Raw genomic sequence first — 23,044 nt, 5'->3', positions numbered from 1 at the left:
TATATATATATATATATATATATATATATATATATATTCTGTTGACAATTTTCTCGAAAGACACTTACCTACAAGTATTTCAGAATCCAAAACCAGAGCTGAACAGTTCAAGGTCTGTAGCATTTCACAACCTTCAGGCCACGAGAACAGAACTGTAACTTGTGCCATGTTCCCACTGTGCCATGATGATTGGACTACAGAAGAAGAGTGACACTCTAATTCATAACACATACATTTTTTTAATAGAATTCATTTATAACAAATGGACCTTGAGTCAGCAAAGACCTGCTAGTCATACAGACGTCTTCCGCCACCAATAGAACCTATGTAAGAAAATAAAAAGCACTCCATTCATTCAGAGAGGAAAAAAGAAACAACAACAAAAAGAAACAAAAATCACACAACTAATCAGAGGTAATTTTTTGATTCTTTTTAACAAGCCATTTTTTTTTCTTTTTTTAAAACAATTGAATTCAATAATTTCAATCTATGCATCCAGACGTGAGAGATAGATAGATGGATAAAGAGAGAGAGCGAGAGAGAGAGCGCACGCAGAGAACACCACGCTGATTTCTGTTATGACACTCTGGTCTTGAATGGTGAAGCCACGAAACTTATGAAGGGGACAAAAACGAAAAATCTCCTGCTGAAGATCCCATGGCACCAGAAAGGATGCGTTTTGTTTTGTTTTTTGCCACAAACTTTTTTTTTTGTCATTTTTTAAAATTTGACACCTCATCCCCCCTCCCTCCCTCCCCACCGATTTGTGTTATTTACATACACACAACATGAACGCTGAAGGAGAATTCTTACAGATGCTTTCAAGTAATACATTATTGGGTATAGAATCAATAGGGCAGTGCATAGTACAAAGATAGAGAAAGTGCAATTCTTCCTACCAGGCCTCCATTGGCCGTCTGCGAAGCTTCCCATGCATATTGAAATAAGGTTGAAGATGGAAAAACGGAAAAAAAAATAACACCCTGTTGAACACAGACATCAGTGAAATTTTGTGAAAATACTTAACGATGACATTAGGTGGTGCTGACATGGATGTGAAGCTAAATAATAGCACTTTGTAGCTTGGTGGTTGTCACGACAATGTGAAAGATGCAAAACAAAACAAAACAAACCCAAGAGAGCTGGTTGAAATGAGACAAGGGAAAGAAAGCACCTGGAATGCACATCCACAAGCCCAACGATAAACGCAAACAAAAACCAGCGAAAAGTTATCACGCATATCACGTCCGCTATGTTACACAATAAAAGATCGTCGCAGGTCCATCGCTTAGTACGTTACGAGATTGTCGAGATTAATGAAGGTAACCCGCTCCATCTCAAAGTAAAGAAACGCTGTGAGCGCAAACCCCGCCCCTCACCATTTACAACTTTTCACACAAGCTTCCAATGAGCGTTTTTGTTTGTTTGTATTATTTTTAAAAAATTTTTCTCGCTAACAAATCTTCAATTTTCCAATCATGACATCCTGTATTTAATGAAAAGACTCAGCGAGGTCCCTTTCGGTTTGAGTGTACACTGTGCGCCCCTCTTTCCGGAGACTGTCCTGAAACAGCAAAATTTTGCTGTTGCATCATTCCACCGTGACGGTTTGGTCTTCCGAGAACCAGAACAGAACCAGCGAGAACAGCTCATTGTAAAAATGTCTGGACGTCCCGCTGCGACCAAGCTGTAAAGTGTACTATACGATAGTCACATATTAAATGTACAAATTCACCTTTTTCATCCGTTCACAAAGCCGGAGTAAGGCCTCAGAAAAGAAAACAGGACTGATGGACATTATTTGCATATATAATCTCATATAATGGAAATTAAAATGAGTGATACATCGATAAATACTGCACTACTCAAAACAGTACATGGTAAATGAATATTATAAAAAAGAGAACAGGCATAAATATAAGGCACTCTAAATGCAAAAAGGAAAATGGCATGATGTCTTTGTACCTTGCCCTATATATATATAACGAGATGATGATTGCGGCGCCGCTTTGCCATGTTTGACCTTTAACCTTTAACGGGAACTGAATACATGACACGCGTTCAGTCATCACCGTATACACCCTGCCCCTGTCCCCGCCCAACCTGAAGAATCTATAATACACCGACTTATTGCACGAGAAAAGATGCACTGAATTGAAATACGATTTGTTTTTACCGACTGATGTGCATTCCAGTGAACGATCTCTTCATTTCCCCTTCAAAAAAGGACAAAATCTCATTGTGGAAACTTTCATGTAGCAGTTTATCTCTCTGATATATATATATATATATATATATATATATATATATATATATATATATATATATAAAATATATGAGCTGCTTTTATTTCTATATATATCAATCTATCTTCATACTTATATACGGTACCATATATTTTACTCTCTCTCTTTTCGGAGGCTCGTCTGTTAAACATGGAAGAACTAAGATATTCTGTAGCAGCAACTTCATACTGTGCCTCCCCTTTTGATTCCACGGAGTCCCCGAAAAATACAAAATATAAACGGTTGTGTATGTGACCATGGACAGTTAAGACCCTGTATCAAAGTCAACCATTCGGTCACAGTTAATACAGGACCACAACAAGTGCCATATATGACAAAAAGTAGATAAGCAGGAAAAAAAAAAAGAACAACAGATGTACAGGTGTATGTGTATACATTAAAACAGCTTAAAAAAATAACATGAATGGAAAAAGAGTGAGATAATACTCGGGTTGGACTAATGTTGAGTGATTACCTGTTTAAAAAAAAAAAGAAAGAAAGAAAAAAATTCACATAGTTTCAAAATGAATTACCGCTCAGTCGAGTAATAAAGTACTAAAAAACTAAATCAATAACTTCTTTATTCGTCTGGTGTTTGTACACTCCCCCTAACTGAAGGATGAACATTGGGACAAGATAGGGGTTTTATTATTACTATTACATACGTCCGTTTGTGTGTTTGTTTGTTTTTTCTTCACCGACCGATTCTCTTCGTCGATGAGATGAGATGTCCCTCCTCGTCATCCTTCGTTTGTCTCTTTACAACATGGTCCATGTCGACTCGTTTGTCTTAATGCAGTACCTTGTTGTTGTCTGGATTTGTTTTTTGTTTTGTTTTTTTACTTGTGTTTATGAATCGATCCGAGACGAATCCTCGAAGCAACATGATGCTTCAGCAGTTCGGATACACGTCTGCTAGTCAGGAGTGGGAAATTATTAGACTTTGGAGGGAAAGGGGGTTCTTGGTCCACCTGGTATTTCATATGTTTGTGTTTTGTTTTGCGTTTTTAAATTTTTAATTTTTTTTATTTTTACTTTTTTATTTTCCACACCCAACAAACGAATCATGTCTTGGACTAGGAGTTTTAAGAAGTACTTTTCACAAGCAGGAATTTTATGGCTCAGAAGAAGTGACCTCTGGACGGCCTTCGGCGCTCCTCGGGGTGAAGCAGACTCTTACGTTGCATAGTGATCGAAGCTTCCCAGATACTCCAAACCCGCACGGTAGCAGAACTGGTATTGATCCTGAAAAGGAAACGGAGAGAAAAATCGTTGAATGTTGAATGTGTTTGATTCCTGTTTGACTCCTGGGTGGCTGCAGGTATGAATATGCCCCGTTATGGACGGATGTTAGCTGAGATACCGAGGTGGAATGGTATGAAACGATCTCTGTTTAGCTGACATCTACAGTACACATCAGAGGGGAATCATCAGGGCCTTCTAGGCCTTCAGAGAGGGCCCAAACATATCACCGTTTCAAATGTTAGATTTAATTTCTTTCATTCTTTAACTGTTTTCATAATTTCATGATAATTATTCTCTTCTAATGCTAATTTGGCCTCATTTTCTATCAAATTTGCTTCAGGGTTACTGTCCTGAAAACATTAACATTCGCGTTATCCAATGAGATTTGTCTGTTTGTTGTCTCTAGGTTGAGAAGAGTTTAGAGCTGCTCACTCACTGGTTAGGACTTCATTGCCGGGACAGAAGGCCATGACAGTGTATGTTTATGTAGGAAGTGACAAATTAATTAAACAATCAGATTTTGATTTATAGTGGGAGGGACCAAATATTTATCACTCTCAGCCTTCTCGAAGGCCAACGTGAGCTTAACCACGAGTCGGCGCCATCAGCGTGGCAGTGAAGTCACCTTCCAGCCGGTGTAGCGTTCATCAGTAGTGTTAGCGAATGCTAATAAAGCGGTCAAGCCAGTGCTATTGAGAGCAAGTAGCACAGGCTAAAGGCCAAGAAACTAAGATTTCTGTCTCCAGACTCTTCTTCCACGCTACATGCTCGCTACAGTATTTTTCAATCAGACTTAAGGATTCATTTTTCCATGTAATTTACTTAGTTACTTTTAAAATCAACATTGACAACTACACATGATGGAGCTACCTGGCAGCCTGCCGCTAATCCCTTGTAAAATCCTTTGCCCTGTTGCTTTTTTGATGTGTCTGGCTAAGTTTTGACTGAGCTAAAAATCCCAGCTCTAATCGTAACAGTTCGCCACTGATACACATAACCACATACCGTACAGAGTAGTGGGAAGGGCAAATTATGATGGCTTTAGGAGTTTAGGATTTTGGATCCTTCCTAATACGCCCTATATGCAGTACAACACAAGTCTGGAATGACATCTTTCCAAAATTCATTTAATTCGTAACAGCATTTTTGTCAGGTCAGACACTCAAGCCTGAAAACTCCATTACTGCAATCTGAGAATCCTTTTCATGTGAAAGTGAACTTACTACTTCCATATAAAAAAGTCCAAGGCTAATACATTATTAGAATAATACATTATTAGAAATATCTCAGAATTAATTTTACTCATTTTATATAACAACTCTGATCATGTAGCTTGTGATTTCCAAAACTCACAAAACAACAGGGCACTTTGTAGAATATAACTAGTGAATGTGATATGTCACAAAGTGCCTCTAACCCTCAAGGATGCTTTGTAGCACTACTGAAACACAGCCTGTGTTTGGCTGCATTCTGCTCAGGCACACGTTTTTCTCTGGGCCTCTCATATCTACAGAAAGCCATCATTTTTGGCTCTCTGAAAAGTACATGAGGGTCAAGAGCTCAGCTTTGTCTGCTGTGCACTCAGAAGAAAAAATAAAAGAATAGAAAGGCACTATTTTGCTCAGCGGGCTGTAAAGTGTCACGTCTTTCACTTTGCCCTCATTGATCTCACCAAATTATTTTCCTCTCCACTGTAGGGAGGCGATTTTTTTTCCAACTGTGAAGTTGCTTATCTGAATTAATTTGCATGGCTAACCTCAGGGATTTGCTGAAATTGATATAAATGAACATCCAGAGCTGAGCAGCCAAATACACACACACACACACACACACACACACACACAAATAAAATTTTTTTTAAAAAATTAAAAAATAAAAAACCTACACACTCCATTAATCTACAGTCAGCTCCAAACCAAAAATCTTTTTTTTTATTACACTATTTATCAAACATGAATGCAAACATTTACTCGGTTGAAGCTTATTATTCAAAAATATGTTACCAGTGAATCGTAATATACCAGGATTTCCTGTTTTCACACACTTCAGTTCAACTTTTCAGTGTTGCACCACCACATACAGCTGTGGTCAGAAGTTTACATACAGTGACATGAATGTCATCTTGGATATGAATGTCATGGCAATATTTGGGCTTTCAATAATTTCTTTGAACTGTTCTTTTTCTGTGGCAGAATGTGCAGCATACATCTTTAATTAAAAAAAAAAAACACTTGAATTTGGTGCACAAGGTTTAATTTTCTTTGGGTTTTCTGAAATCAATACAGGGTCAAAATTATACATACAGGGTCAAAAATTTACATTTGGTCACTTAGATTATTAATTCAGAGGTGCTGAAACTTCCAAAATGTCTTTTATCTTGCCAAGGCTGAGGTCTCTTCATTTTCTGTTAGTGATCATGATTGACTACAGCTGGTAGCTTCTCTCTGCCTTCATAAAAAGGGTTTGTTTACAGCACTCATTGGATTGACCAACACACAGTAAAATGGGAAAGTCCAAGGAGCTCAGTGCAGATCTGAAAAAGAGAATTGCAGATATACACAACTCCGGAATGTCTCTTGGAGCCATTTCTAAACAACTACAAATTCCAAGATCTGTTCAAACAATTGTATCCAAGTTATTGTGAGGTGTAGTCATTTTGCCAAGCCACTTTGCTTCAAGAAAATCCAAACTGTTACCTTCAGCTGAAAGGAAATTGTTCAGGAACAACCTGGGAACCACCATGGCACAGCCCTGCCATGAACTGGAAGCTGATGTTGTTGTTGTTAAGGTCACTCTGGGTCACCCAGAGTCTGCCTGCTCGCATATAAAGAGGTTTAGGAGGTTTCTCCAGACTTTTCTATCCGTCGCCAACTGGCACGCTGTAAGAAGATCTTGGTCCTCGCCAAGATGGAAGCTGATGGATCACTGTCTACAGTTCAGATCACCATGGACTAAGAGGCTGCTATCCAAGAAATAACCCCTTGTTCCAAAATTGACACCTTCAAGCTTAACTAAAGTTTGAAGCTGACCACATGGACAAAGAAAAAACCTTCTGGAGGATAGCTGTATGGTCAGATGAGACAAAGATTGAGTTGTTTGGCCACAATGACCACAATGTACAGAGGAACACTGGACCAGCTGGTGGTGGTGGTAGGATCATCATGCTCTGGGGCTGTTTTGCTGCCAGTGGAACCGGTTCATTGCACAAAGTGGATGGAATAATGAAGAAGGAGGACTACCTCAGAATTCTTCAGCATAAACCATCAGAAACTTAAACACGACTTAGGACTTGGGAGTTACAACAGGACAATGAACTCAAACACATCAGAGCTGGTTGAGGAGGATAAAGCGGGCTAACATTAAGCTTAAAACAAGTCCTGACTTCAACCCTATTGAAAATACATGGACTGTGCTTATAAGTCGAGTCCATACCAAGAAAAAAAATATTAATTGAACTCTACCAATTGCACCATGAAGAGTGGTGAAATATCCAACCAGAATTCTGCCAGAAACTTATTCATGGGAAACAAAAATGTTTGGTCAAGGTGAATCTTGCAAAGAGACACTTTACCCAAATATTAGGTGTGCTGTATGTCTATTTTTGACCCTGTATGTATAACTTTGACCCTGTGTTGATTTCAGAAAACCCAAAGAAAATTAAACCTTGTGCACCAAATTCAAGTGTTTTTTTTTTTAATTAAAGCTGTATGCCGTACATTCTGCCACAGAAAAAGAACAGTTCAAAGAAATTACTGAAAGCCCAAATATTGCCATGACATTCATATCCAAGATGACATTCATGTCACTGTATGTAAACTTCTGACCACAACTGTACATCATTAATTCATTTACACTCATAGCACAGTGCAGGTAGTTCTGTGTTATTGTCCCTATCTACAGTATGTTTCTATTCGTTGTACTGTGTACAATGACAGTTAGTTCTAAATCTATGTTCTTATATCTACACTTCAATTTTGTCGTACTGTATACGATGACAATAAAGGCATTCTATTCTATTTTATTCTATTCTATTCATTTCAGTCAATAAGGACATGCAGTTTTACTACCATTAATGATAGAATGATTATATTTTTCATTAATGAGTGTGTGCGTGTGTGTGTCTGGGGCGGCACGGTGGTGTAGTGGTTAGCGCTGTCGCCTCACAGCAAGAAGGTCCGGGTTCGAGCCCTGTGGCCGGCGAGGGCCTTTCTGTGCGGAGTTTGCATGTTCTCCCCGTGTCCACGTGGGTTTCCTCCGGGTGCTCCGGTTTCCCCCACAGTCCAAAGACATGCAGGTTAGGTTAACTGGTGACTCTAAATTGAGCGTAGGTGTGAATGTGAGTGTGAATGGTTGTCTGTGTCTATGTGTCAGCCCTGTGATGACCTGGCGACTTGTCCAGGGTGTACCCCGCCTTTCGCCCGTAGTCAGCTGGGATAGGCTCCAGCTTGCCTGCGACCCTGTAGGACAGGATAAAGCGGCTACAGATAATGAGATGAGATGAGTGTGTGTGTCCATACCTCTGTCTGTACCATGGCTGGTCTCTGTGTCCTCAGCATCTTGACTGTCTGGAAAATGTCCACTACTCCCTCATACCTCATCCTCTCCAGAACAATACTGAGAGTGATGAAGACTCCTGTCCTCCCAACACCCGCACTAGTGAGAGAGAGAGACACGCTGATAAAACTCTTCCCTGCTTCACGAAAGCTTTATCTGACAGATTTTGAATTCAAATTGTTGCATGGAGCAGTGGCGTACCTGCAGTGCACTGTGATTGGTCCGTCCTGGCCAAATTGCTCCTTTGTTTTGTGCACTTGGCCAATGAAGTCGATGAAGCCCTCTCCTGATTTGGGCACTCCTTGCTCGGGCCAGTCAGTGAACTGGAACTGCCGTACCGTCCGGGACTGGCCATCCTACAACACAGAACTGTGTTTTTTTGTTTGTTTGTTTTATTTTTTAATCACTGCCGGATGCCGGAAGCACATAATCTACTAAGTGGGCTTAAGCAAATATATGAATAAACCCCTTTGCCTGATATACACCCTTGTTTTTTGTACAGTATTTCACCAAACTGCACTGCATACAACTGGAATTATTACAGTTGACATACTTTCTGGTCTGCTGAATCAGAATAGTGAAATAAGACCCGTGAAATGCTTTATTTCATCGAGCATGTTCTGGTTGTTGGAAATAGTTTCGAACTTGGTCTCAATCTCAGGAGCTCTTTTGGTCTAGGGCTTGAGACTGTTCTAGAATTCAATGAAACAAGTGGTTTCTTCAGTCAGTAAACATCATGTAATGAGTGTCTGAAAATCCCATCTCAGTAACCAATGATGTGTACTGTGAGTGATATTCTACTATTCTACAGTTTAATTATTTCTCATCACTGTTTTGTTCTTGCAGATGAAACTTTTATGCTTAAAAGGAAAAGGAGCAAAACTTTCGCGGTGGCGGTTTGCTAAATCAAGTGAATCTTTGATGACTTAGATTATTAGTAAATATAATATTTCACAGTTATTCCACGAAATCGAGTCGTACATGAGCTGACAGTCAACGAGGAGCATAGTGCCGAGTTGGCTATTAGCTATGTACGACGAGATTGAGTAGAATAATTGTTTTATTCTATCCACTTTCACTGGATTTTGAGAAACAGAGCATTTTTATTTTTTGCAAATTTGATGAATAAAATCTTTATACAAAATGTCAGACAAAATCATTTCTGCTTAAAATGTAAACAAACCGGTGAAATGACAGTAGCAACTTGTGAAAAATGCTATAATAATAATTCTTGAAAAAAAAATACATTCTTACCATCAAATTCCATATTTTGTTACTTTTTTACTTGTATTTTTTGGGGTTTTGTTTTGGAGTAGAGTTTTTATTTCATCCTCAGTTGATTCTTTTATATTCACAAGACATCTGCATAGCAAGTTAGCTACTTCTGTATATAGCTTTAAGGATAATTATAATTATAACCACCCTTTTTATAGCCCTACCTGTAGTTACTTCTCCCTTAACTACCGTACATATACTGCACAGAACTATTGAACATCCTATTTATTTATTTATCTGTACATTCTCTACTCACTATAACCGTCTCATTTGCACTAGCTGTACATAGCTGCATTCATCTATACATATTGCTTATCTGCACATAGTGTATTTATTTGTATTATACTGCATTTCTGCTATTTGCACTTCTGATTAGATGCTAACTGCATTTCGTTACCCTGTATTTATACTGAGTAATGACAATAAAGTTGAATCTAATCTAATCTAATCTAATCTAATCTAATCTAATCTAATCTAATCTAATCTAATCTAATCTAATTCATACCCCTTTTCCACCAAATCAGTTCCAGGGCTGGTTCGGGGCCAGTGCTGGTGCTGGTTCACAACTCGTTCAACTTGCGAGCCAGCTGAGAACCAGTTTGCTTTTCCATCGCTCGCGGTGCTAAGCAGAGTCACGTCATTATGTCGCTGTATACGTCATTACGGCGCTGTATACGTCATTACGTCGCTGTATACGTCAGTTACGGCGCTACGTTTACATAAACCTTGGCGCAAATATCAAAGCAAAAACAACACGGAAGAAGCAGCAGCGGCAACAACAATAATAATAATGGATGACTTCGCGTTTGTACAGCTGCTGCTTCTCGGCTCTTAAAAATGGCGATCTTTTGCGGTCTTGTTATTGTTGTTGGTCTTAACAACTCCGCTCCCCCGCTGACGTAAGAGGTTCTTTCCTCTGGCCCAGCAAAGAGTTGGTGCTAGCCTGGAACCGGTTTTTCTGGCCCCAGAGCCAGTTCTTTGTCAGTGGAAACAGAAAACCCGGTTCCAAACTAAGCACTGGCCCCGAACCAGCCCTGGAACTGCTTTGGTGGAAAAGGGGCATCAGAAACACGCTCTGCCATTTTGTTTTGCTCAAAATTTTGTTTTTCTCAAAAAAAAAGCAAAAAAAAAAAAAACTTTAGAGTTTCCCTAAAGCTCTGATCACATTGAATTGTTTGTTCTTACAGCCTTAACTCAGACACATAGGGTTAATTCGGCTTCTCAGTAATGGCGCCCTGATGTTTCCTCTACTCTTCAAAACATATCAGAGAGTTACACAAATGCAGAGGAGTCCAAATCCCTGAGAGACTCGAAGCTAAAAAAAGATATCCGGCAATGTTCACCTGATCGTATTAACATGTGGTAGCATAAAAAAGTCTGACTCCTTTGATGTACCGTGCTGTTGAGCGAAGCTCTGGAGGTGTGAGTTGCTTCAGAGATATGCTAAAGCCTAAATATGGAAAGCTACAATGTTTTGAGTCTTGCCACAGGGCTGAACCATAAACTGACGAATGAACAAACCTTCGATGGAAATAGAAGTCATTGCCTTTGTTTCTGGACTGACATGTTACAATGCCTGTAATTATTTACTCCAGTGCACTCTATTCCAACCTGACAGAAAAGTTCACCTCTTCTCAAAACGGTACACATGGAAATCACCAGAAACACACACAGTGTAACAGTAAAAGTAAAGGCCCAGAACAAGTTCAGAGAACATCTCTGTATTAAATTTTTTCAACTTTCAATTGCACAGTATGTACTCATTGACTGTAGGATGCCAGCTTTGGTGTGCTGTTACTGATCTAATCAAGACTAGACAAGAAACCTGTAGACTATCATTCTGACACATTATTGTTTCCTCTGTTGTATAGCGTGTTTCTGTTATTTTAGTTTGGTTCAAATTAATTGCTCTTCTGCTGCTTTTTTCTCACATCTACCTGTCCAGAATCCTTCATTAAACTGCCTCTTCGATTTTTATCCAACATGTATTTGGGACAGGCTTTATTTTTATGAATATTTTACCTAATGTTCTTCCAATCTGCCAATGCCTCCCCCATTATCTACTGTAGATCTCTGTTTGTTAAACAGCTCTCCAATCCAATCCAATCTGAAGAGGTCAATAAATCTTTTCAAACTGCTTTCTCAGCAGTTTAAGACGCTTGGAGTAGAGCACGAGCTGTCAAACTTTGTTTATATGAATACTCGAGGTGGAATAGTGCTCACTATGATCGAAAGATGGAGAGGGGAAACTAGGCCATGCTTTCTACCCAGAGGCCAGTGATCTCCAAGCCAGGAACAGCCATGACATCATCGGGATTTCAACTCTCAAACATGTTCCAGTTACTCTAATATACAGTACAGTGTACCAAAACTAGGTTATAAACCTTCACTGATCTCAGGGATTACATATACAGCCTTGGATGAAGATCTTACCCTGGCATCGGTGACTTTAAACTCTCGTAGGATGTACTGAGGCATGTTGTACTCGGCCATGGGGTCCACCACGAAATACTGATACCGAGCAGAGCGCTCCGCTGGCCAGTACTGATGACATTTTTCCTAACACACACACACACACACACACACACACACACACACACACACACACACAGAAATGATGATTTTAACAAACTTTCCGAGACATCTTCACTCGTATGACTTTGATCTAGATAATCTAGATGAACCGTATTACACTATTGTTGATGCCAACGAACATGTAACTGAAATTGAAACAATGGACCTAGTCTGTTATTCTTTATAGAATAAACATTCAACCAATGTCACAATGCGAGTTGGTCTAGTGGTTAGCGTGTCCACCTCTCGATTGGGAGATCGCGAGTTCTACTCATGGTTGGGTCATACCAAAGACCATCATAAAAATGGTACCTACTGCCGTCTGGCAAAGCACACTGCAATACAGATGTGAGTGGGGAGTCAAACTCTCGCAGTTACCAGAGGACTAGCCCCCCACTGTAACCCTAGCTATGTAATAGGCGAGAGGTCGAGGGCTACGGAAATGGAGATCGGTGCCGCCCTATGTGCCATATGGCGTGAGAAGGACTTTGACTTAATGTCATATGTAGACTCTTATAAGTACATGATCAATCTCTATTGGGTAAAAAGAAAAATAAATATTACAAGCATATTACAAGCTGTTGATTACAGTCATAAAGTGTGGGCGTGCAGGCTTGCAGGTTCTTACTTATTACAGGCTATTCTTTATAGACCTGCCTTACAGTGTAAAAAATGGAACAGCAGGACATAAAAAAGTGAGTGTGTGGGATTCTCGTTCCACTCTCCATCTATTTATTAAAGCATGCTGTAATTTGCCCTGCACTCTGCTTTTTCCAGGTGGGCGGAATTTTCTAACTGAATAACTGAGCAGATGTCAGACGCCTCTCTCTCTCTTACCCTGCCCATCTCTCTGAGTTTAGTAAGCATCACCACGATGGTGGAGTTGTGCTCCCACAGCATCCTCCAGAAATCTTCTGTGGTCTCAGCCAAAGGGCCCTGTGTGGCGATGTATGCCTTCTGCTGCCTGGATGGTGAAAAAAACAAAACAAAACAATGGATGAGAGTGAATTATAGCCATTACACATGACCTGATGTATCTACTTGGACAACAAAGGGCCGTAGGTCGGATTTTACAAGTAGAACATGATTTTGGCGTACTTTTCTCCTCATACACAGTGAAGTCCAATATTAAATCAAGCCGCAAACAGTGACGAACAGCCTGAGCTGCGTGGCTTAGCATATAAATTTATTGTTTCGCCTTTTCAAGATCTTGCAAGATATCACAAATCCCTTCACAATTCAAACTCAGCAACATCTTGATATCACATATACCAAATCCGGCATGAATCCAACAAACTGTCAAAATGTAACAAGTGTCAAAACGCACAAAACCAAAAATAACTCACTTCCTGTTGCGTATGGCTAATACAATGTACGTTACAATTTTGTTCGTCTTGGGGCACCCCACACACCTACCAAATTTGACATGGATACGTGAAACTACATACCGGGCAAAAGTCTCAATGACATGTGGGGGCACTATGGAGTCCCCCAGACACACCCAGGGCCAAGCCTCTCTCTCTGAGTAGTGGTGGCCAGGACTGATGTGTGTACCAAATTTCATGAGTTTTTGCCCATGGCAACCACCTCAAAAATGGCCAAGTCTTGAAGAAGAAGAAGAATCCTTAGGAAAACAATAGAGCCTTGCACCTGCAGTGCTCAGGCCCTAAAAACTCCTTTATCAACCCAAAACTTTTAAAATTGTATAATTATTTAAGATTATAATTGTTGTTGATTGTTATACAGTATACCAGCTATCCAAGTTATTGAATAGTGGAGTTGCAGAGGATATCACCATTCAGTAGAACTAATGTAATGAAGAACCTCAGATAAAGGGCGTACCGTCTACTCTACTCATCTCAACTCACTAACTGTTTTTGTAGAGAGCATGTTTTACTCACCGGTACCCATCGATGAAGCTGGCATTGATGTAATCGGATCCTTCCACCCCTCTGATGGGCTGCAGACATACTCGTGTTGACTCGTATGGCATGATGTTGACCAGCCGGTTCTTGAACTTGTTGCAGGGCAGGTTGGCACTGATGAAGCGTGACGTATGGGCCTTTGTGTTGGCCAAACGCTACAGATGGGAAAAAAAAGGGTAGACATCAGAGCAGAACCTTGTTCTTTTTCTTAAACATTCAGATTTTTCCCTTATACACTCTTCATGGCGCATTTTTACAGTTAATGCTGTGGAACCTGAATAAAGTAAATCCATCCATCCATTTATAAATCAACCCATCCATTTATTTATCCACTCTCCATTCTTTAATCCATCCCTCCATCTGCTTATTAATCCATCCAATCCATTACACCCATCTATTTACAAATTCACCTTTCGATCCATTAATTCATCGTTCGACTCACCTATCTATTCACTGCACCAATTATCAATCCATCCATCTACCTATTCATACAGCACAATGTCTATTCATCCATTCATCAATCCATTCATCTGCTCATCTATTCATTCACCCACCAACCCAATATTTAATTCGTCATTCAAACACCTATCTGTTCATCCACACTCCCATTAACAGGCTACATCTGTTTATCCATCCACCTGTTCATGAATCTGTGTATTCAAGGAATCATCCATTTAACCATCCTTTCATCTATTGATCTAATACATCCACTCTTCCTCTGTTCATCCAAACAATTATAAAGTCCATCAGCTACCTACCCATCCATCCATCCATCCATCCATCCATCCATCCATCCATCCATCCGTTTCTATTTCTTCACCAATCATAGTAATACTTAGTAATTTCCTCATAATAATAAATTCTGTCTCTCCTCAATTTCTTTCTCTTTTCTTCCCATCTATCTTTCCATCTCAAGGCAAACACTGCTAATAATCTAATAGCAGAAAACTTACACACACACACACGACTTATGGTGGTGTGTTTAGCAACGCCCAGGGACTGCAGCTGCTCCATTTATGATTGTCTCTGAGAAGTGAATAATACAGTGAAATGTCTCCCAGTGGACAGAAACACAGCAAAACTCATCAGTGAAGTAAGAGAGAGAGAGAGAGAGAGAGATCCATGAGGCTAATCAAAGTGCAAGCACTGACAGCTGAAACCTGCTCTGATGCTGTACGGCTCAGGTTCAATGCAGCGAAATAAACCAGTGGGTTGAAATGATGGCTGACAAATTGAGTTGTGTAATGCGCGGTTTTTAATTAATTTGCTCAATTTTAGTTTCAAATGCCCGTCAGTGACTGGTATTTCATTTTATGACTTAATCAGAGGAGAGACCTTGTTTTAAAGTACAGTATGAGTGACGTGAAGAACATTGAGGAGGATATAAAGGAAGGTGATGAAGAGGTGGAGTGTGTGAGGATGTATGGGAAAGAGAGACACAGAAATAACAAGCAAGTTATTGAGTTCTTGGCCACGCTTGCATGAGAGGGTCTTGGGGTCTTTAAAGCATCGGTGAAGTGGCATGGAAGAAACCACAGGCCCCACACTGTCTGTGCAGCAGCGGTAAAGTGAAGTGGAAAAGAACCCGGTGTGGTGCGGTGAGGGGGTAAAATCTTTGCAGCCAAGCCCTCGAAACGCCTCGCGCTCCAGGACTGGGGCAATTTGTTCAGCCTGGGATACTCCATCACCTTCTGACTCTCAGCAAATGCTTTTTTTTTTTGCTTCTGTTGTTTGAGAAACTACAGTGCAGTTGCTGTAAAACAACGCTTTCTGAGACCAGATGAGGATTTTTTTTTTTTCCGGCAAGAAGCTGAAGGCGGAAGGTTGTGACTGAATTTCTGTTAATGTGTGACGTCAACAGATCATGTTTTTTTTTTTGACGGTTTTCATCTTTAATCAAGCGTGCTCAAACGTGCAAAAGTCTTAGGCATATGTAAAGAAATGCTGTCGACCAAAAATGGCATAAAAATAATGAAATTAAATGTTTCAACATTTTAAAAAAATACTATAAACAGCAGTAAACAATAATAAATGAAACAAAGTCAATATTTGGTGTGAGACGACCCTTTGCTTTAAAAAAAAAAGTAGTCTGAGGTACGGTGAGTGCAGTTTGATGCGGAAATGAGCTGTAGGTTTTACTGAGCATCTTACAGAACCAGCCACAGTTCTTCTGGACACTTTGTCACACTCGCGTCTTCATTTTGCACCAAAACCCAGCAGCCTTCATTATGTTTTCTTTTTTAATCTGAAAAGTGCTCGTTTATGTAATATGCTGCTCAGATACAAACTTCTTTTTTCTGTAACGTTTAATTTTGTGCTGGAAAACGAACATCCGGAACTCTAAAATGTTTTTGTACCGACTCGATAATGTAAAAGTCATAAAATAGAAATCTATCGCAAAGTTTGTATGAAAAAAAAGGGTGCCTAAGACTTTAGCACAGTGCTGTATATTTTATTGTGACTAGCCAAAAATAAGTGAAACAATGGCTTTACTTGCTAATGTCCAATCAGCTTGTTGTTGCTAGGCAGTTTTAATCTGAGTGTCATGTCATTAGTTGATGTTTATCAACATGCAGTTTGGTACCATGTGAGAAAACTGACTATATCCATGACCCACTGAGAAAAGTGCATTATGAAGTAACGTATCATGCTAACATATTGTAATTTCAGAACCTCTAGTTTTAACCAAAATTAGTTTCTTGGTAAAATTTATGAGAACCTGTATCAGCTTTCAGGAGGATTAATCCACTTTCATAAAGTCTGATACACTTCCCGAAAACATAAGCCTGTTCCTGTTCATTTATCTCGACATCTTTATCCATCTGACTAATGAAAATAGATAATTGGTGGAAACACTGCGACACACCTTTTAAACAGGATCCTAAAGATAACGCTAATTAAAAAGAAAAGAAAAGAAAAACACATCCAATCTGGCTTGAATGAAACAGGGAAAACACGGTTAATGAGCCAATGGGAGCCTATTAAACGTAAAACCGGGAGTCTCATAGCAGTAGGATTGCTAGCTAGTTCTGCTAACTATATTTACCAGCAAGATAATCTCATCTCATCTCATTATCTCTAGCCGCTTTATCCTGTTCTACAGGGTCGCAGGCAAGCTGGAGCCTATCCCAGCTGACTACGGGCGAAAGGTGGGGTACACCCTGGACAAGTCGCCAGGTCATCACAGGGCTGACACATAGACACAGACAACCATTCACACTCACATTCACACCTACGGTCAATTTAGAGTCACCAGTTAACCTAACCTGCATGTCTTTGGACTGTGGGGGAAACCGGAGCACCCGGAGGAAACCCACGCGGACACGGGGAGAACATGCAAACTCCGCACAGAAAGGCCCTCGCCGGCCACGGGGCTCGAACCCGGACCTTCTTGCTGTGAGGCGACAGCGCTAACCACTACACCACCGTGCCACCCTACTTGAATTTAGTCATGCTAATTTGCCATGTAGCTTGTAGCATAGACAGCAAACTTCTGCTAACAACTTAACTTGCTAAAACTAACATTTACAATATTAATTAAGTCAACTATCTTTAAAAAGAGCCATAGTTCAGCTTTATTTTTCTCTTTAAATTGACTAACAGGGTCATTTGGAAAGTTTAAAAACTAAGTAAACTCGAGCGACTTCTTTCGCATATGATAACATCATCTTCACCAGTTGAGTTATCTTTTCGTTCGTTCCGCTTCAAAGACAATGATTAGTTTTCTTATGCTTAGTTGAATTACACTGATCACTTAGGTTTAGAAGAAAATATCATATCTGTTATTTTCATGACTATTTTTGACAGCTAGCATGCTAGTAACTGACATCAGTACCTTGAACTCCAGCTCCATTCCTGTGACGTTCTCTCCCGCCTCGATTTGGGTGAGTTTCTGGATGTAGGCGTAAAGGTTGCGGGCAGGGACCTCCGTGTTGCCACAGGTCACGGCCTCGAGCAGGGCGTCGTGAATGAAGACGTATTGGTCCTCCGTCTGCACCATGTAATTCCTCTGGGCTCGCATCAGCGTCACGTGACCGTAAATGTCTACCGTCTTCTCGTGCTTGATCCGCTCCAACATGGCGTCGATCACGATGAAGCAACCGGTTCGACCCACACCGGCGCTGTTCAGGGAGAAAACATTCACGCCGTTAACTTCCTTAGGGTAACCAATAATGTTCTTTTTACCTACTGAAAACTGATGTTATATTTCAACACGACAATGTTTACAAATTTTACACAGCGCTAGCACCTAGCTTATCCGAAAGGTTCTTGGAGAAAGAAATCTCTCTCTAGACCCTTTTAATTGAAGTCTAACACTACGTTCAGACTGCAACTTGAAACGACCCATATCCGATTTGTTGTGAAATCCGATTTTTTTGTTAGGCCGTTCACATTACCAATTATATGAGACTTGTATGCGATCTCCAATATGAACAGAAAACGACCCAAAAGTGTCCCGCATGCGCAAATTGACACGTAATAAGCACATCTATGTAATACGTAAACAAAAAAGCGCACTCTTCAAGTTTAATGATTTCTTTTTTTTGTTTGTTTAATTATCTGGTTAGTGTTAAAGTGTGAGGTCTCGTGTGTGTTTTTGTTTCTGAACTGAAATGAAAACGTATAGCCTGGTAACGAGGGTTGACTCCTAAATGTCTCTCTAATTTCTATATAAGTGCACTACATGTTACTAGGAAGTAATGGATTTTTAAACTCTATATAGTGCACTCGAGCTTCAGTAGGCAGTCATTTGGGATACGGCCGCTGTATTACCAAACTCTTAATTCAGGCTTAATAATTTGCACATATTTATTTCATCATATTAATAAACTCTTTCTACATTTTTATAAATATTTATTTAGATTGTTTATAGCCAGCTGAATTCTGCAACTTCTCTCAGCGCTGGCTCAAGGTGCATAAACACCAGTGCAGTTTGCGATGGAGATGAGGCGAGACCTGGCGATGTGGTTTTTGTGGCGGCGGCGGCGGAACTCACACAATAATCTGACTAATGTGGGCAGCAGACTAATGAGACCGAAGGTGTCAAATTACTGGAAATTTCCAGAACAATCTTATAATCTTGTAATACAGGATGATTTAAGTTATAAATCAGTTATAGAAACTGTTTTATTTAATCAGGCTAACAGATCAACATCCAGGTCCCTACCAAATCCACCATTAGCTTGATTAATTCTATAAAAGTCTATTTAAATTCTGAAAACTGTACAAATGTTGTTGTTTTCCACCAAAGAGGCGGGATTAGCCAACGCAGAATAGTGACGTTTGTCTCTTGTTGATGACGTGTAGGTCGCATGAATGCGACCTGTCCGGTCAGACTGCAGTCGCATGTGAAAATAACGGCTATGCATCGGAATTAGGACCAGATATCCAAGCGGCCTGGGTCGCATGTGAAAAAATCGGATCTGTGTCGTTCAGATTGTCAATAACAAATCGGATACAGGTCGCATATGGGCAAAAAAATTGGATATGGGTCGTTTCAGGGTGCAGTCTAAACGTAGTCTTATTGAAGTCTAAGTGTTATTTTATCACCAGGATAATGGTAGTGTTCCTTCCCATGACCCTCCAGTAACCGCTGGAGAAGCAAACCTCTACCAATTTTAACAGATCCACTTAGCATTTCAGAGAGCATCTACATACAGTGCTCAGCGTAAATGAGTGCACCCCCTTTGAAAAGTAACATTTTAAACAATATCTCAATGAACACAAACAATTTCCAAAATGTTGAAAAGACAAAGTTTAATATAACATCTGTTTAACTTATAACGTGAAAGTAAGGTTAATAATATAAACTTTAGATTACACATTTTTCAGTTTTACTCAAATTAGGGTGGTGCAAAAATGAGTACACCCCACAACAAAAACTACTACATCTAGTACTCTGTATGGCCTCCATGATTTTTAATGACAGCACCAAGTCTTCTAGGCATGGAATGAACAAGTTGGCGACATTTTGCAACATCAATCTTTTTCCATTCTTCAACAATGACCTCTTTTAGTGACTGGATGCTGGATGGAGAGTGATGCTCAACTTGTCTCTTCAGAATTCCCCAAAGAAAATAATTTATTTCCACCACAAAGGTGAAGGCTACAAGAAGATCAGCAAAGCTTTACTTATCAGTCAGAATACTGTAGCAAAAGTGGTACAAAAATTTAAGAAAGATGGAACTGCAACCATCTCATAGAGCCGTCCAGGTCATCCACGGAAGTTAACACCTCGACAGGAGCGTCTTCTGATGAGAAGGGCTGAAGAAAATCGGCATGCAAGTTCACTGCAGTTATCTAAAGAAGTAGAAAACCAAACTGGGGTGACTATTTCCCGTGACACAATACGGCGTACACTGCAGAGGAATGGCATGCATGGATGCCGCCCACGAAAGAAGCCTCTCCTAAAGCCCAGGCACAAAAAAGCCTGCCTAGAATTTGCCAGGGCCCATGCTGACAAAGATGAAGACTACTGGGACTCTATACTCTGGAGTGATGAGACCAGGATAAATGTTTTTGGAATTGATGGCTTCAAAACTGTATGGCGTCGCAAAGGTGAGAAATATAAAGAAAAATGCATGGTATCTATAGTGAAACATGGTGGTGGCAGTGTCCTTATGTGGGGCTGCATGAGTGCTGCTGGTGTCGGGGAGCTGCATTTCACTGATGGCATCATGAATTCACAGATTGCTCTATACTGAAAGAGAAGATGCTACCATCATTCCGTGCCCTTGGTCGTTGTGCACTTTTCCAACATGACTAAACACACATCTAAGGCCACTGTTGGATTTCTGAAGAAGAACAGGGTGAAAGTGATTCAGTGCCCAAGTATGTCTCCTGATCTGAACCCAATCGAACACCTATGGGGAATTCTGAAGAGACAAGTTGAGCATCACTCTCCATCCAGCATCCAGCCACTAAAAGAGGTCATTGTTGAAGAATGGAAAAAGATTGATGTTGCAAAATGTCGCCAACTTGTTCATTCCATGCCTAGAAGACTTAGTGCTGTCATTAAAAATCATGGAGGCCATACAAAGTACTAGATGTAGTAGTTTTTGTTGTGGGGTGTACTCATTTTTGCACCACCCTAATTTGAGTAAAACTGAAAAATGTGTAATCTAAGTTTATATTATTAACCTTACTTTCACGTTATAAGTTAAACAGATGTTATATTAAACTTTGTCTTTTCAACATTTTGGAAATTGTTTGTGTTCATTGAGATATTGTTTAAAATGTTACTTTTCAAAGGGGGTGTACTCATTTACGCTCAGCACTGTACTCAGAGGGGAACACAAAGCTCTGTTTACGATGCATTTAGCTACCTGCTGTTGAATAAATGCGAGGATCACATCATTCTGTGTTTGTGGGAACACAACCAGTTGCGTCTTCTGGATGCACGTATCTTGGACGGCACACACAGCGCAGTATAGTGCTGCTAAGAGGGGCTTTTACCAGGTGCACACTTCAGGGGGTGTGTGTACAAATCATTATGTGCCTAAACGATGCCAGCATATGCATTATAATCAGAGTGTGATTGCTAGCCAGGAGATGAGCAAACTCATTCATCTGCTGCTGGAAGACAGGGAGGAGAGTTAGCTGTGCCAGACAGCGGCAAAAGTCTTACCTCAGCTCAGAGAGAGAGACGGAGAGAGAGGGAGAGAGAAGGAGGTGTAGTACGCTCGGTTTGGCCCAGTGCATACAGTAATCAGAGATGGTGAGAGATACTGCAGTGCAGCAAACGAGAACTCCACAATTGCTTTTCCACCTCCACCTGTCTGTTTGCCACTCACTCACTCACTCACTCACTTTCTCTCTTTTATAGCAACCCTCTATTTCAGAATCGCATCCACCTCTAGCACTATAAAAGCCCTGTCTCTTTTCTCAGTGACTTTCACGAGGGACCTCTCCTCTCCTCCCCCCCCCCCCCCCCCCCCCGCAATGCAGCAGAGTTCGATTAGCGTCGTTCGATTAGCACTAGCGCTCCCCGCTAACGAGGCATAATGGTGGAGAAACGCCAGCCAAGCCAGAGCTCTTCATTAAATGCTGCAAATTTCCACATTACTGCTCCAACCCACAGTTCGCCTGAGCCGAGACAAGGACTTTTAAACGCTAACATACTTCAGGGATTGATTGCTGAAGTAGTAAGCCTTTAGTTTCCTATGCGCTCATTTGCTTGATGAGATCAGCGTTGCAGGTCTGAGCCAAGTTTCACCTTCAGTGCTGAAAAATCACCTCGTCATCGATAAAGGGTCCTGGGATGTTGTGTTACTCAATATCTCTATTCAAGAGGCATATGGTTGTAATCGCGTTCTTGTCTAATGATACATCCCTGCTCTCATGTCCTCAGTGGATCATAGAAAGAGAGACAGATAGAGAGAGATTTGTTAATAAGCAGCTGGTCCTGTCCTTCTTGCTGAGTGAGAAATCTGGAGAAATAGCAAGGGACTCCTCCAGATATTTTTACAATGAATCACACGTTAGTTTTCTGAGTTTCATGTGTACTCAGGGATTTTTAAAAAAAAAATCTCCTTTTTGACTCTCTGCACATGGATCCAATCCGGGTCCAAACGCACCTCAACACACGCTGCTGCTCAGAGAAAATACGTCAACCGAGATGCAAAGTGTCTTTTCCAGCTCTGCATTTTCATGCAGTGTTTATCTCTCTTTCTTTCTGTCCCTGGCCTTCTTGAAACCTGGGACGAGAAAATAGACAAGAAAATTCCTTCACCTCCGGAGTCAGAAATGTCATTAAAGAATAAAAGAGGTATGATGCGCCTCGTCCATGTCTTTGTCTTCTCTACAGAGGCTTCAGGTTCACTTCATTAACCTGAGCGGGACTCATTTAGATGGCACAGCATGAATACACAACAGCGAGTGCACACACAAAACCGCACACAGTGCGTGACGGTACACCGTGTACAAGCTAAGTTATATACATCTCAGGAGACTATATTCCTTTCTGCTTATTTCTCTCTCTCTGGCTCTTTTTCTTTCAGAAACCACTGACCCCTGTAACATCCAATCATGCCACTGGATGAGCTTTCCCATTTGCTGCCATAACGCCTGGCTACACACGTCTCCGAGTGCCCGTCGCCACAACAACCCGCAAGTCTTTGGCGATGGCAGGAAATGCGCCTGCCGTGACTTCCCTCTTTACAGCTGGATGGGGAAATGCGTTCCTGG

At 40.6% G+C, this 23,044-nt stretch overlaps 1 protein-coding gene across 4 annotated transcripts in view; it reads right to left on the bottom strand.

Moving 5' to 3' along the window:
• Positions 1 to 219: 219 nt before the first annotated feature.
• The window catches only part of LOC132883430 (receptor-type tyrosine-protein phosphatase delta-like), a 282,219-nt gene continuing 259,394 nt past the window's right edge, over positions 220 to 23,044 (bottom strand). For all 4 annotated transcript variants that reach the window (XM_060917065.1, XM_060917067.1, XM_060917066.1 and 1 more), the window contains 7 exons: positions 17,694 to 17,979; positions 13,835 to 14,013; positions 12,771 to 12,897; positions 11,793 to 11,918; positions 8,286 to 8,440; positions 8,048 to 8,183; positions 220 to 3,530 (listed from right to left, as the gene is read on the bottom strand). In XM_060917065.1, the coding sequence (XP_060773048.1) occupies positions 3,462 to 3,530; positions 8,048 to 8,183; positions 8,286 to 8,440; positions 11,793 to 11,918; positions 12,771 to 12,897; positions 13,835 to 14,013; positions 17,694 to 17,979 (1,078 nt within the window). In that variant the 3' untranslated portion in view covers positions 220 to 3,461. The remainder of the gene's footprint in view (positions 3,531 to 8,047; positions 8,184 to 8,285; positions 8,441 to 11,792; positions 11,919 to 12,770; positions 12,898 to 13,834; positions 14,014 to 17,693; positions 17,980 to 23,044) is intronic.

Source organism: Neoarius graeffei, chromosome 3, assembly GCF_027579695.1.
Source record: "Neoarius graeffei isolate fNeoGra1 chromosome 3, fNeoGra1.pri, whole genome shotgun sequence".
NCBI classification, from domain to species: Eukaryota; Metazoa; Chordata; class Actinopteri; order Siluriformes; family Ariidae; genus Neoarius; species Neoarius graeffei.
The sequence above is the reverse complement of the archived record's forward strand: the minus strand, read 5'-3'. Positions and strand labels throughout refer to the sequence as shown.